The sequence below is a fragment of the Argentina silus genome, assembly GCF_951799395.1.
Source record: "Argentina silus genome assembly, chromosome: X".
Lineage (NCBI taxonomy): Eukaryota > Metazoa > Chordata > Actinopteri > Argentiniformes > Argentinidae > Argentina > Argentina silus.
In genome coordinates this window covers 8,633,158-8,646,601 of record NC_139653.1, presented here as the reverse complement: position 1 = coordinate 8,646,601, position 13,444 = coordinate 8,633,158, and the positions used below count along the sequence as shown (strand labels likewise).

Here is a 13,444-nt window from a genome sequence, read left to right as displayed (position 1 = left end):
TTTGTTGCTTTATAAAGGATGTGGAAGACCTGGCCTTAAGTATCAGTGATTTATGTTTTACACAATGTAAACAATAGGGGGAAATGCTTTTTATATCTATGACCTCTCTCTTGTGCTCAAGGAAGTACATTAACTGAGAGTATCATTACTTTTTCAAAACATGATCTGAAGCTTTAATTTGTTTACAAAATCGGTTTATAGTAACACGTCATGATATGGTAAAGAGCTAGAACACTTGTTTTACGCTCATAAAGGTGTATAGGAGTAATACTACTTATGTATTTATTTCTTTATTTTTGCGGGCGAAATTATTATTATTTTTAAATCACTGATAGCGCGGTTTTAAAAGTTTCCCCACGGCACTGCCAGCACTGACTCACCTGTCCCCACAGTCGGTTCGTGGCTTTCCCAATTCGCTGATTTCCGTTTCCTTCGACTGGGGCTGGTAGAAGGAGTGAAGATGGCGGCGGCCGAGTCTGATCGCGAAGTACCGTCCGCTTTAGTGCGTACCGAATTCCTCAATCCCCAGGACACGGCTTCGGTAAGGGACAGTTTTACACATTGTTAGTCATTTCATTAGATTTGGCTGATTCATGCGAGAATGTCGCGCCAATTTGGTCGAATATATTGATGTTCGTGTTTTTTCCATCTCCGACTTGTTTTTCACCGATGTGAATGGCCCTTTACTAGGTAGGGGGGGCGCTAGCCAGCTACCTCGCCTTTCACAGCTGAGCTGTCCAAAAATGGGCAATTCAATTTGTCACAACGTAAACGAAACAAATGATTGTATCACAGTACACATGGGATAATTGAGTTGGACTTGTCTCCATCGATGTTTGTGAAAAGAAAAGGCATCTAACCAGTCTAGCTAATCAGCTAATATTTTTCTCGCCCTTTTATACTGACTCAACTGGCCGAGCCAAGCAAAATATGTTATGTTGTTGTGTCAACTCCTCATAGGCAGCAACAGTAGCTAGCTAACCTTAAAACTGGCAATCTTTCCGTCAAGCTCACTTACTAACAAACAAGTCCAAAATATCTGAGGCTAGAAATGTGCAAATATATGCACATACCAGCCACCAAAATTGCTGTAAAATAGACATATCGACTTCCCATTGGAATGGTTTTACACTGGGGCAAGCTTGCCAAGTTGGCCACTAAGTTCTAGCCTAGCCCGCTAATTGGCATTGCAATGTAGCCATGTATGGATGTTTTTAATTAATGTTTTGGCTAATGTACACATGCCAAGGCCTTCTGTAATATAAACATTCACATGAATGTGAATGACTTAAAACATGTTTTGGTACAAAAATGCCTCGACTTAATTGCGAGTAAGTAGGAGTGTTACTTACACACTTGTGATTAGGGTTGGGCAGGTATAAGGTATTACCAGGTGAATTTGGTATTTCTGGTATTTAAGCTTATATCGGTTTGTTTCTGTCAATACCGTCCATACCGTCTCCATCTGTATTTTGCCATTATTATATTACTAGGCAGGACAATAGAACGCAGATATTTTGGTCTCAGCTGGTCAACTGCCACGGAGCGCAGCAGTTGGTCAGAACACTAGCACGAGTCAATAGCAAATTAACTGGTTAGAACTCGCACTGCAACCTCTACACCAGGGGTGCTCACACTTTTTCGGCTTGCGAGCTACTTTCAAAATGACCAGGTCAGAATGATCTACCTACATTAAAAAATGCTAAATATATATTGCGAAATATATACATGCGAATGCATGGTGACCCGTAGAAGAGAAGCGATCTCAGACTGGCCGCATTGTACGTCAATCAAGTGGCGCACTCACACTGGCTCAATTGCCTCGTACCGTGCTGAAGCACACATGTCCGTCGTAAAAAAATAAAAATAATAATGTCACGATCGACCCGCACTACTCTCGCGATCGACCGGTCCATCGTAATCGACGTATTGGGCACCCCTGCTCAACACCCTCAGATGTTACCGGTGGCGTTTCGTCATTCAGGGCCCGGCCCCTCCAGCAGATGGCGCTGTTGCACGAATTAAGCGTCACCCTGTCATATAACTATCTTCATATCGTACCTTTAGCAAATCGAATACATTTAAAATATATATTTATGTTGTTGGTTAATGAGACATTCAGGCTGTTTTCGTTTATTTTCAAGTATGGAAGCACTGAAATGCGTGAAATTTGCTGTTTTTCTGGCTGGCTCAGTGCTACTGTTAAACTCCAGTCATTTTGTCTTTCTCTGGCTGCAGCATATTGTTGAACCACTAGGGGCCTGGGGCCGCTGGAGCTCGGCCCCTTGAGCTTGCCCAGTCCTGTTCTGGCCCTACCACCATATGGTGATATTAACTACCATATTAATAACCACCATATTAATGTTTAGGCAAATGCACACATGCAAAGACCTTCTGTAATATAAACATTCATGAATGACCTAAAACATGTTTTGGTACAGTAATGCCTCGACTTCTCATTGATTTCTCATTGCAAGTAAGTAGCAGTGTTACTTATACATTTGTGATTCGGGTTGGGCAGGTATAAGGTATTACCAGGTGAATTTAGGTATTTAAGCTTATACCGGTTTGTTTCTGTCAATACCCTCTATACCGTCTCACCTGTATTTTGCCATTATTATACCCTCCAACATTTGGCATGAGCAATAATTGTCTGTGTGGAGGAGGTCATAAATCTGACTTTGGGCTGGTAATGATGGCCAGAGAGAGAGAGAGAGAGAAATTACTTGCTGTAGTTCGAGTAATGTCACAGGGTATTTTGGAAGGGAAGGTATACCGGTTTAAGATTTATAATACCACTCCAATCCAACATGTGATGGAAACAGATAGCCACAACACCTGTTGGTGATGAATACAGTTTATTTTTTTCATTCAGAATTAATTGTTGATGTTCTAGGGTTGTACTGGGTTAGGGTTAGGGTACAAATACACAGGGCAAAAAAATGCCCTTAAGATATTCAATAATGCCCCGAAATCACAGGTACAGGGGCAAAAAATGCCCCTAAAATGTTTCGGTGCAACTTTGGCATTCAATTTCATGAGATTTCTGTGCTTTGGTGCCATCATTTAGATTAACAACTGCTGCTTGTGCGCTGCAGTCACCGCATTGACTAGTCTACTTGCCGAAGTTTCGCTATGCACCAAGAGCAATACACACAGCGCAGTAACACTGACATTAAAATGCAGATATTTGGCTGTCAAGCTTGATCCCACCATAATAAAATTGACTAATGTTCATTATTTTGCTTTCCCCATTATCGCAGAAATCGAGACAGTGTAAAAAACTGAACAGGTTAAAACATTTATTTTTAAAAGTCGTCTATTCAGCTATTTTAGCGACTGGTCACATTGTCCACGTTACTTGTACCGGTGCCGATCATGCTCAAAAGATAGCTAAAATAGCTATATATACAAGTCTCCTATGGAGCTACCAATACAAACTTGCTGTCTGTCCCCAGACAGCTTTGTTGTCATGGCATTCTTTGATTATGGTGCGTTCACTTTACCGGTGAATTTGACAGTCAACCACAAGTTGTCCTGGGCAACAAGAGCTCAGTTATCAGTTCAATCGCCGAGGTTACTTTTTTAACTTGAAATCAAATGGAAGTGTGTGAGCTAATATTGTAGGTCTACTGTAGTCTGCAACAGAATGAGAGCTGTGGATCGCAACCACGGGGTAATAATATTTTATAGGTTTTAAAAGAACCGTTTTTAAAAGGGCAATGATGGGCTATTCAGGGCAAAAAAAGAACACCCACCATTTTGGCATTGTAAATCTTGCCAGCCACATTGGTGTGTATCCAACGCAAATACTATGCTTCAATTTAAAGCAGAATTTTTACCTGTAATAGAGTGAATTTGTTGTTTTTATTATTCAATAATAGACACATTCACAAAAAAATCCAGTTTTAAAACGATCTCCTAGTCGAGATGTCTCACTTTGAATTCCCTTGTCAGTCCTGATGTTCCAAATTGCCCATTTGATTAAATTCCTACAACTCCCAAGATTCCCCTCTTCCTCCCACGTGAGGTCCTTCTGTTGAACAGTGCTAGAGCTAGCGCCTGCTGCTCTCTGGGGATCACTGGTGTAGTAGAGCAGGGTTGGAGTGCAAAAACTCTCCTCTGACGTATTTAAACGCGGTACAAGACTTTTTCAGGAAGTAAACACAGACCTCACGTTTCGATAGCTATGATGCTGCTGCATGCGAAATAATGATAGTTCGAGACTGAGATTGTATGCATTATGGATTGACTTAACAAACCTCAGTCTATGAGCTTTCTTAGTTACAACATAAAATAGAGCATTTAAGGAAGTTAAATTTCACTACACGTGACAGCATGAGAGCAACTTTAGAAAACATGCCTGAGGAAACAATTAGTAGTATTTCAACACAGGGATAGACGCAAAACTTAAAGCCTACAGGAGTATCATTCTGAGCAGGGAGTCATTTTCAATACGTCAGAAGTCATGCTAATGTTTTTTTTGTTGTGGTCTTTGCCTTACTGTTGGTTTAAAAAGAAATGGGGCTGGTAAAACAGAGTAGCTGGTGAATTTTCTCATCCACCAGACACCTTGGCTGTTAGACCAAAAATTTTATGTTATGCCCTGCCCCAATTCATTTAACAAATCAAACAAACAATGTGTCTCGAGTTGAGATGGTAAACTCACTCCTCAAGTTGAAATAACCCCACCCACGCTGTCGAATAGCTAGCTTTTCGATAGCATAGCTGGTTTACATCGGGTATTTCACGAGACGGTCATGTGTGTTGGCAAGTCAAAGATCGCAAGTTCGAGGCTCGGGCGGAGCAAGTCAAATTGCGGGGCTACTGTTTGCAACAACTTGTCTGTTTCAGATGCATGGTCGAGAATGCATCATTTGTGCATCTGGTGTAGTGCTATGATGGAACAAAGCCTCCAGGGACCACCCCCAAATCAATGACACTTTTTGCCTCTTGAGAGCCACTTGAAGAAAATTAAGAAGAAGTTGAATTTCTTGTGAATATGCACTTGTATGACATCTATTGGTCCTTTTTAATGAGAAACATCAATACACATTTTTACATATGGAGTATGGTATGTTATTTTTATGAATTTAAGAAAATCCTCATGGAATTTTACCCTCGGGAGTTCTCTACAGGATTTTTGAACAATGTGGAGCTGGATTGGATTATCAAAACCGACTTGCTTTTATTAATGTCAAAATGCGCCACCAGCTAAAACACTGAATTAACTAAGGAACACCAACTCTTTTGGTATCAGTTTATTTGCTCTGAAATGTTTACATGGTGGCTGAGCCAAGTCAACCCTCTTCTTTTTGCATTCCCGTACAGGAGCCGTGGCCACATGCCACCCGACAATGACATTTCAGAGGAGAGCAGCAGATTGCTTGACTGCTGGCTCCAGGATGCTTCATTTTCAAGTGTTTGTGCAGTTGTACTGCTGTGGTATGACATGAGCGTTGAGCAGTGAACAAAGCACCATATAATTTGGTTTCTGCTAAATGTATTCCCACACTTTTGACCCTCTGGGTCAGAGTTTTTTGGAGGAACCCACCGTCTTCCAAACAAAACGACGCGTGGGTCATAAATATCGAAATTGACATATGTACATAATTGACGCTATCGATTACGTCGACTAATTGTTGCAGCCCTAGTGCTCGCTTTAGCTATCTACATTGTTAGGGCAAAACCAAAAACTCAAAACAAGGTAGGATAGCCTCATAGAAATGAACTGTAATTGTATACATTTCTTTATTTCAGGAGTGTTCTATCAAAACAGGATTTCTGAAGTGTGGTGTTGGATTGCATTATCAAAACCCAACTCACGTTTATTCATGTCAAAATGCTAAAAAAAATACAGCAAAGATGCTGAATTCACTGAGGAACATCATAACACTTTTGTTTGATCAAAGATAGATAGTTATTCGCTCATTACTAAATGTAGTTTAATTTGCCTGGTAATCTTTACATAGTGGTGCCAAAAGGTCACAGCGTGGCACAGTGCCACTCGCACGTTCTTTGGGGAGAACCCTGAACGGAAATATAAATGACTTGTACATTGTAAATGCAGACTGTTCCTTTGAATAAGAAGTGCGTTTGAACTTTGTTAAAGGAGCAGGGCATACTTTTGTTGGAAATCGCAGTGAAATTCAGTTTGAAGCTCCAAACAACTCCCTAAAAATAATATAATCCCCGAAATGGACTTGCTGTGTCGGAAATTAGCTGTTGTGTTTCTGCATGCATGCACGATTCGAAGAGGCAGCCACCAGAGAAAGTCGGTGAGTCCACTCCCCTGGAACACTCCTGGCAGTTATGCAAACCGAGTGCCGGGTAGGACACTCAATTTTTTTTCTGGACCAAAACAGTGTTTGTAAATACATTTGGTATAGATGGGCCTAGGTCTTAAGACCTAGAACTATGTGAGGCCTATATATTTGCATTTGCTGTTGTGTACTTTAGTGCATATTAACAGTTGTAGCTGTATTCTTAGAAGGTGGTAATAATGAGACATTGTCTGACTGTTGTCTGAATTGCAATGACTAAAAGGTGTTTGCCAGTCAAACTGATGTCATGTGGCCCGACGTTTTTTAATTGAAAAGCAATTAATGCTAGTGGAAGCAGATAGAAGAGTTAGTCGCGTAAATATGAATGGAGATGTAGGAATTTGCTTTTTCACTCAAAATAAAGAGAGTGAGATTGACACCAGTGTTCTCATACATTGGGATAAATCAAATGAATAATTTATTATCGTTCATTCAATACTCAATTCAGTTCTAGTAAAATACAATCGACTGAAAGAAGAACTTGCAAGGAGAGAGCAACAACAGACCCCAGGTGAAATAGAACAGTTGTTTACTGGAAGCCACAGCTCCCAAAGAATCTCTGACGGAAACTTGAACATTAATTTGTTATATACTGAAAAGACCTTCTAAAACGTGTGTGGAGAGGACCGATAACTAATCCCATAACACACTATCTCACCCCATGGCCATCGTTGTCTAAATTTCCCACCTATCTCATGTTCTCAAAGGCTCTTCTACTTAATAACACAGCCAGTATTGGTTGTTCCTGAGCATGAGGGACATAACTGTGATATGCGTTTAAACCTTCTGTTACATACATTTTAAGACATACTTGGTCACAACAAAATAGTATGAATGGAAGTTCTATAAGAGGCCAAGACAGACATCTCTTCACAGGACCACTTCCTGTGATTAAGAGACGAGTGCATCTCAATATACATAGATATGCTATGATACATTATTTAATTTCGATTAGCCTACGTTGTGCCAAATTGGAGGCACCATTGCCACTGCTGTCTGTAAGTGCAGTGGTAATTTAAGACCCAGAGGCCTGTATGTGGACCTAAGCAGTGCAGAGAGATACAGGGCTGCGTGGAGTTGTCTGGGTGCGCACATGCTGTAACACAGGCTTTCACCCAATGAAATGATATGCTCCTACTGAGCCAAGAGGCTCTCTCAGCATTCCACATCAATCTGTGTGAAATACACGGGTAGCTGTCCTTCTCCACTCTTGCCACCTTTCTCTGCGGAAGAAACTGATCCCACTTTCCATAGGTGTTTGAAGAATACAAACCTCTTGTATAAGTCCACCTGTGACCCTATACAAGGCTGAGGACTGTCCACAAACATTTAGGCCTATTTTTTAATTATTCAGATCATCCGTGAACAGCAACAACTTTTGATTTGCCAGTAAGACATAGGGTCTAACAGTGAAGCCTAACCGTTCATAATTTCAATATACAGTAGCTACATAACATGTCCATATTCCCCTTGTTACATCGATTGCCATCCTCAAGTCTTTACGTAACAAATGGTTAAGTAACACGTTTCTTACTTTCCTCCTCCTCTACAGAAATGGCTACAGGTGTCCGACCTTCCCAAGGAAGTCTATCAGCATATGGCTCGCTGTGTCCCGGAAATCTACGTTGGTCCCCACCAGAACACCTGGAGCGAGGACATGATGGCCCAGCTGCTGATACTGGCCCCACTTGAGTGGTACCTGTGTGGGGAGGACCCGTCCGCAGGCCTGGCCAAGCTGGAGCAGAACAACCAGCCCTCGCAGCTCTGTGGACACGTCTTCAAAGTGGGAGAGCCCACCTACTCATGCCGGTACACACACACACACACACACACACACACACACTGTGATGCCCCTCTCTGTGATGTGGCTGGGTGAATTAGGTCATGTTGTTCCTGTGTCGTGTCCCAGAGGTCAAACTGTAAGCCTGCTGATAAGCAGCGTGGTTTGGAGCTCTAGTACTAGACGCAGCTACGTTCCTTCATAAAGATCAGCCTGATGGATAACTATTCCATACCTTCTCAAGTGTTCAATGGCATAACCATTCGCATACCCATATTTTTTTGTACTGCTAGATCGAAATGGTGTAGGCTGCTACAAAAGAAAGGCGCTTCCAATAGTGTGACAAGTTAATTGTTACGTTTATTTGCACAAATAGAAAGACAAAGATTGTACACAATTTCAAAACAACTAGAGTAACGCCCAGGTCAAAGGTTGGAGATGAAGTCCATAACCAATTTATTTGTCTCTCTCCCTTGCAGGGAATGTGCTGCAGACCCCACCTGTGTGCTGTGTATGCAGTGTTTCCTGGGCAGTGTGCACAAAGAGCATCGGTATAGGGTAAGAGGGACCACACACAACCTCTGTAGGGTTAAGCACCACACCTGCAAGGTTAATCAGTATAAGGAGACTTTTTACTGAGTATCAAAAACCTGTGTACAGTGGTGAGGTTTGAGTCTCTAGGCTCTCAAGTGGAGTAGGTGAGTGCTCGGAGACAGGGTCACCCCATCGTATTTGCTCCCTCTGAATCCATGCTCAGGATCAGGGTTAATCTCATTTGGAGCTGGCCGAGCTGACCACTCTACTGCCATGTGGGCCTCAGGAGGGTTGAAACTGTCATCATCAGGCCTGCTCTGCTTGGGCTAGCTCATCTCCTCCCAGGTGGCTCTGTAGACACATGCAGCTTGGGCCTACCATTCTTTCCCCACTGAAGTTCAGATAACGGCTGCGTAATCTTGACATAACTGAATCAAATGAAATGGTCATGCAAATATTCCATTGACGTCATAGTGTACTTGAAAGTTGGCAAGTGAACCTTCAGTTTGGATTGGAATTGACTCATACTGTTTGGGTGTCTGTGTAAGCACATTCTGGTTTGGGGCAGGCAGATGTATGTCAGTTGCAGGTGATAAGGGAGAATTGGAGAGGTGGGTGGGTGCGTGCATGTGTCACACACACACTGTCTTCCCTTGTCTGTTGCACATGACACTGTGTGTATGCTTGTGAGAACATACAGTGCATTCGGAAAGTATTCAGACCCCTTCACTTTTTCCACATTTTGTTATGTTACAGCCTTATTCTAAAATGGATTCAATTATTTTTTTTCCTCATCGATCTACACACAATACCGTATAATAACAAAGTGAAAACAGTTTTTAGAAATGTTTGCTAATTTATTAAAAATAAAAGCTGAAATAACATTTACATAAGTATTCAGACCTTTACTCAGTACTTTGTTGAAGCACCTTTGGCAGTGATTACAGCCTTCTTGTTGGGTATGATGCTACAAGCTTGGCACACCTGTATTTGGGGAGTTTCTCCCATTCTTCTCCGCAGATCCTCTCAGGCTCTGTCAGGTTGGATGGGGAGCGTCGGTGCACAGCTATTTTCAGGTCTCTCCAGAGATGTTCGATTGGGTTCAAGTCTGGGTTCTGGTTGGGTTTATTGTGTGTATATTGATGAGGGGAAACAATTAATTTAATTCATAATATTCCGAATGCTCTGTCTGTCTGTCTGATCTTTTCTCAACTCTTGCGTATCCTCTCCAGATGGCTACCTCCGGGGGAGGGGGTTTCTGTGACTGTGGAGACACAGAGGCCTGGAAGAAGGGCCCTTACTGTCAGAAACACGAGCCCAACATCAGTGACTCGACTCAGGAGGTGATCTCAGCTACCACTCAGTCACATCTTATGAATGGCAGTCCACAGTGACATGTTGGTGTAACTTTAAGCACCAATATACACACACGATACATTCTAGGATGATTTAGAAACTTCTCTTGATACATTCATTAATGTTGTCACGGTTATATTTGACTAATAATGGTGACACCACCACTTGGTGATTGTGTTTTTCAGGACCCCCTGGCCCACCTCTCAGCAGACATGATTGCACGCTGCTATAATGTGTTCTCCATTGTTCTGAAGTACGCCGTAGACATGCTCACTTGGGACAAGGAGGACGAGCTGCCTCAGGGCCTGGAACCTCCGTAAGTGCACACGCACACACATCCACGCACGCACACACACATACATTATAAGCTATATTCCCACAGACATAACAGTAAAATGTCAGAAAATATTCCCGGTAGTTTTTGTCTGACCCCCCATTTACACAGGACTTGATTTACCGTGGTTTACCTGGTTCACCCTGTTTACACACATTACCGCTTTATGCTTTGGGTTAGAGTCAATCTAGCTATTACTAGCCACTATATATATATTTTTATATATTTATATATATATATATATATAAAAACAAAAACACGTTCACCCCAATCCATCTGTTCAAAACAGTTCATTGTGAAAGTCAGTCTTTGCTTTAGGCACAACTAAACTGCAAACACACAAGCTAGCTAATCATAGACCGATTGCACTTAGAAACAGTTTCTTTCATGCAAAAGAAGCAAGGTGTATTTATTTCACTATTGAGACAGGCCATGGACCATTATCACAAACGTTCTTGGCACACCTAAACTACGAACAGACTGGCTAGCTATTTTCTGGGGACAAAATACACGATGCACTGTTAGCTTCATAAACAGCCGGTGTCATAAAAATACACAGCATCTCCTTTACAACAATATCATCTAGCATGCCAATGTTAGCTAGAAGAGGAGCAAGAGATTACAGCTGTCAAATGGTATGATTAGAGATTTGAGTAGTTAGCTTTCTGGCTTTCTAGGTAATAATAGTAAATAATAAACAATTGTACCTTTCATTATTCAAAGTAACTGTGTTTGCCAGCTAAGTTTCATACTAGCAGATGGAAAAATCAGCTAGCTAGCTGCCTGCTTTGACAGGAGCTGTTGCTACTGTACTGGTGGGAAAAAATGAACTAGTAAGATTGGTTTGTGATGCGTGTTTATTTTCTTTTATGAAAATATTCTGTAAATAATCAGTTAGTGAAGTGTGCTTCATACAAATGGTTATACTGTGAGGGGAAATAGATTTCTCATGGATGATCAGAATATATACCATGGTCATTTGTGGGGATGATGTTGTTGTGATTAGTATTATACTCCTTTAGGATTTGGTGTAAACTAGAATGACTATGTAGTAACGGTACAAATCAAGTTAGTCAGTTATGATCTTGTGTGATTTAGAGGGAACATGTGCAGATCAACAACAAGTGGCTGTGGTGACCCCTGACCTGGTAGACCAGGCAACAAATGCAGGCATACTGTCGTCCGCCTTCTTGCCTCCTTTTGCGGTCAGGTTGGCGCCGGGTATGTCTGGCTCCTGGGCTCTACGCTGATTTCGGTGCAAGGCCACCCTGACCTGAAGGGGTTGTTGAACTGTACGTGGGTTACTAGCCCTGAGAAAAGCCAAATATAAAGGTTTTGAGAAAAACATCTCATCAGAGGGAGATTGTGCACACTGCCAGAGAAACAAGTCCATGCACAGACAGCCGTTGTGTCTTTCCTGCAGATCTGTAATGATGTTAAAATGTAAAAATGGTAAACCTTGGTTGAATGTGTCTTCTTTTATTTAAAGTATTAAAGTTGGGCCCAAGGAATTTTCCTTGCATCCTAACAATATACTTCTTTAGACGAGACGATATGAGAGTGCATGCACTTCTGTTTACCAGTTGAGCAAAACAAACAATCCGTCTGATGGTGCTCTCATGTGAGTAATGTGTCAGAAAGTGAACACGTAGTCACAGTGTCAGAACGTACAGCATGGGGTTGAAACAGCAATGTATCAGATCAATTTACACAGCCTCCCCCCCCCCCCCCCCCACTTGTGCCTACTGAACATTTTGGTGATGGTGATTCTTGTTACAAACCACCCAACGATTTAAAGTTCTATAGCCAATTGAATTGATATAAATCCTCAATTTTTGTTTGTTTGTAATGTATGTTTTTTTTACTAATCCAAAACATTTTTTTTTTCTTTTTTTATCGTTACCAGAGTTCGAGGTGACACCTACTACTGCATGCTCTTCAATGATGAGGTGCACACGTATGAACAAGTCATCTACACCCTTCAGAAGGCAGTCAACTGCACCCAGAAAGAGGCAGTCGGCTTTGCCACCACAGTGGACAGAGATGTAAGTCATGTGTGTTTTATACAACAAAAAAGCCAAATCAAAGATTCTCCTCCCAGTATGGCATCCATGTTTGTAATCCTTTCTTATTTTGCTTACCCAGGGAAGGAAATCTGTGCGCTTTGGTGACTTCCAGTTCTGTGAACAGGCCAAGTCAGTCATTGTGGTGAGTACTCTGGGATAGTGTTTCCCCTACTATTGAATAGGCTGTTATAGGCCGGTTGTGCCCCCAACCTGAAACATTTCATCTTGCATAAGAGTTTGTGAATGGTATGGATTAGAGATTCATCGATCCGACACTGGGCATTAAATATATATATATGTATGTATGTATGTATGTATAATATATTTAAATATAATATAATATGTAGTGCTGCTTGAAAGTTTGTGAACCCTACAGGGATGGTCATTATTTTTGTATTAAAATGAACTTATAAAATCGTTATCTAAACCCCAATTTGTAATAAAGACATTCCAAATGAAGGACACAAACAAAATATGATATATTTTCATTGTTTATTTAACGAAAGTGATTTATTTAACAAAAACAGCCCCTGATCTTGACATTCCCACCACCATGCTTGACTGTTGGGATAAGGTTCTTTTGGTGGTAGGCAGTGTTGGGTTTTCGCCAAACAGTGGTTTTGATTGTGACCAAAAAGATACATTTTTGACTCATCTGTCCAGAGAACGGACTTCCAGAAACCTTCAGGCTTGTGCAGGTCTCTGGCAAAGTTAAGATGGGCATTCGATTCAGTGTTCTTATTGTTGAAGCATGCACCGTTACCTGAGATGCAGTAAGGGAGGTCTGCATCTCTAGATGTTATGTTTGGGTTGGCTTTTACCTGATTTTATTATTTTTCTTGGGGATATTTTGGAAGGGCGTCCACTTCTAGGCCGAGTTGCTCTCATGTTAAATGCTCTCCATTTGTAAATTATTTGCCTCACAGACTGATGGAGCTCAAATCTTGTTGAGATGATTTTATAGCCTTCCCCAGACTGTGCTCTCACTACCCTCTTCCTGATGTCCTCTGAGATCTCCTTTCCTCTCGGCATGGTGTGTTTTGCATTCACC

At 41.5% G+C, this 13,444-nt stretch overlaps 1 protein-coding gene across 2 annotated transcripts in view; it reads left to right on the top strand.

The window, feature by feature from the left end:
• Positions 1–451: 451 nt before the first annotated feature.
• ubr2 (ubiquitin protein ligase E3 component n-recognin 2) overlaps positions 452–13,444 on the top strand; it is a 37,953-nt gene continuing 24,960 nt past the window's right edge. For both annotated transcript variants that reach the window (XM_083694559.1, XM_083694558.1), the window contains exons 1-7: positions 452–541; positions 7,876–8,132; positions 8,583–8,661; positions 9,870–9,980; positions 10,179–10,309; positions 12,234–12,372; positions 12,473–12,535. In XM_083694559.1, the coding sequence (XP_083550685.1) occupies positions 461–541; positions 7,876–8,132; positions 8,583–8,661; positions 9,870–9,980; positions 10,179–10,309; positions 12,234–12,372; positions 12,473–12,535 (861 nt within the window). In that variant the 5' untranslated portion in view covers positions 452–460. The remainder of the gene's footprint in view (positions 542–7,875; positions 8,133–8,582; positions 8,662–9,869; positions 9,981–10,178; positions 10,310–12,233; positions 12,373–12,472; positions 12,536–13,444) is intronic.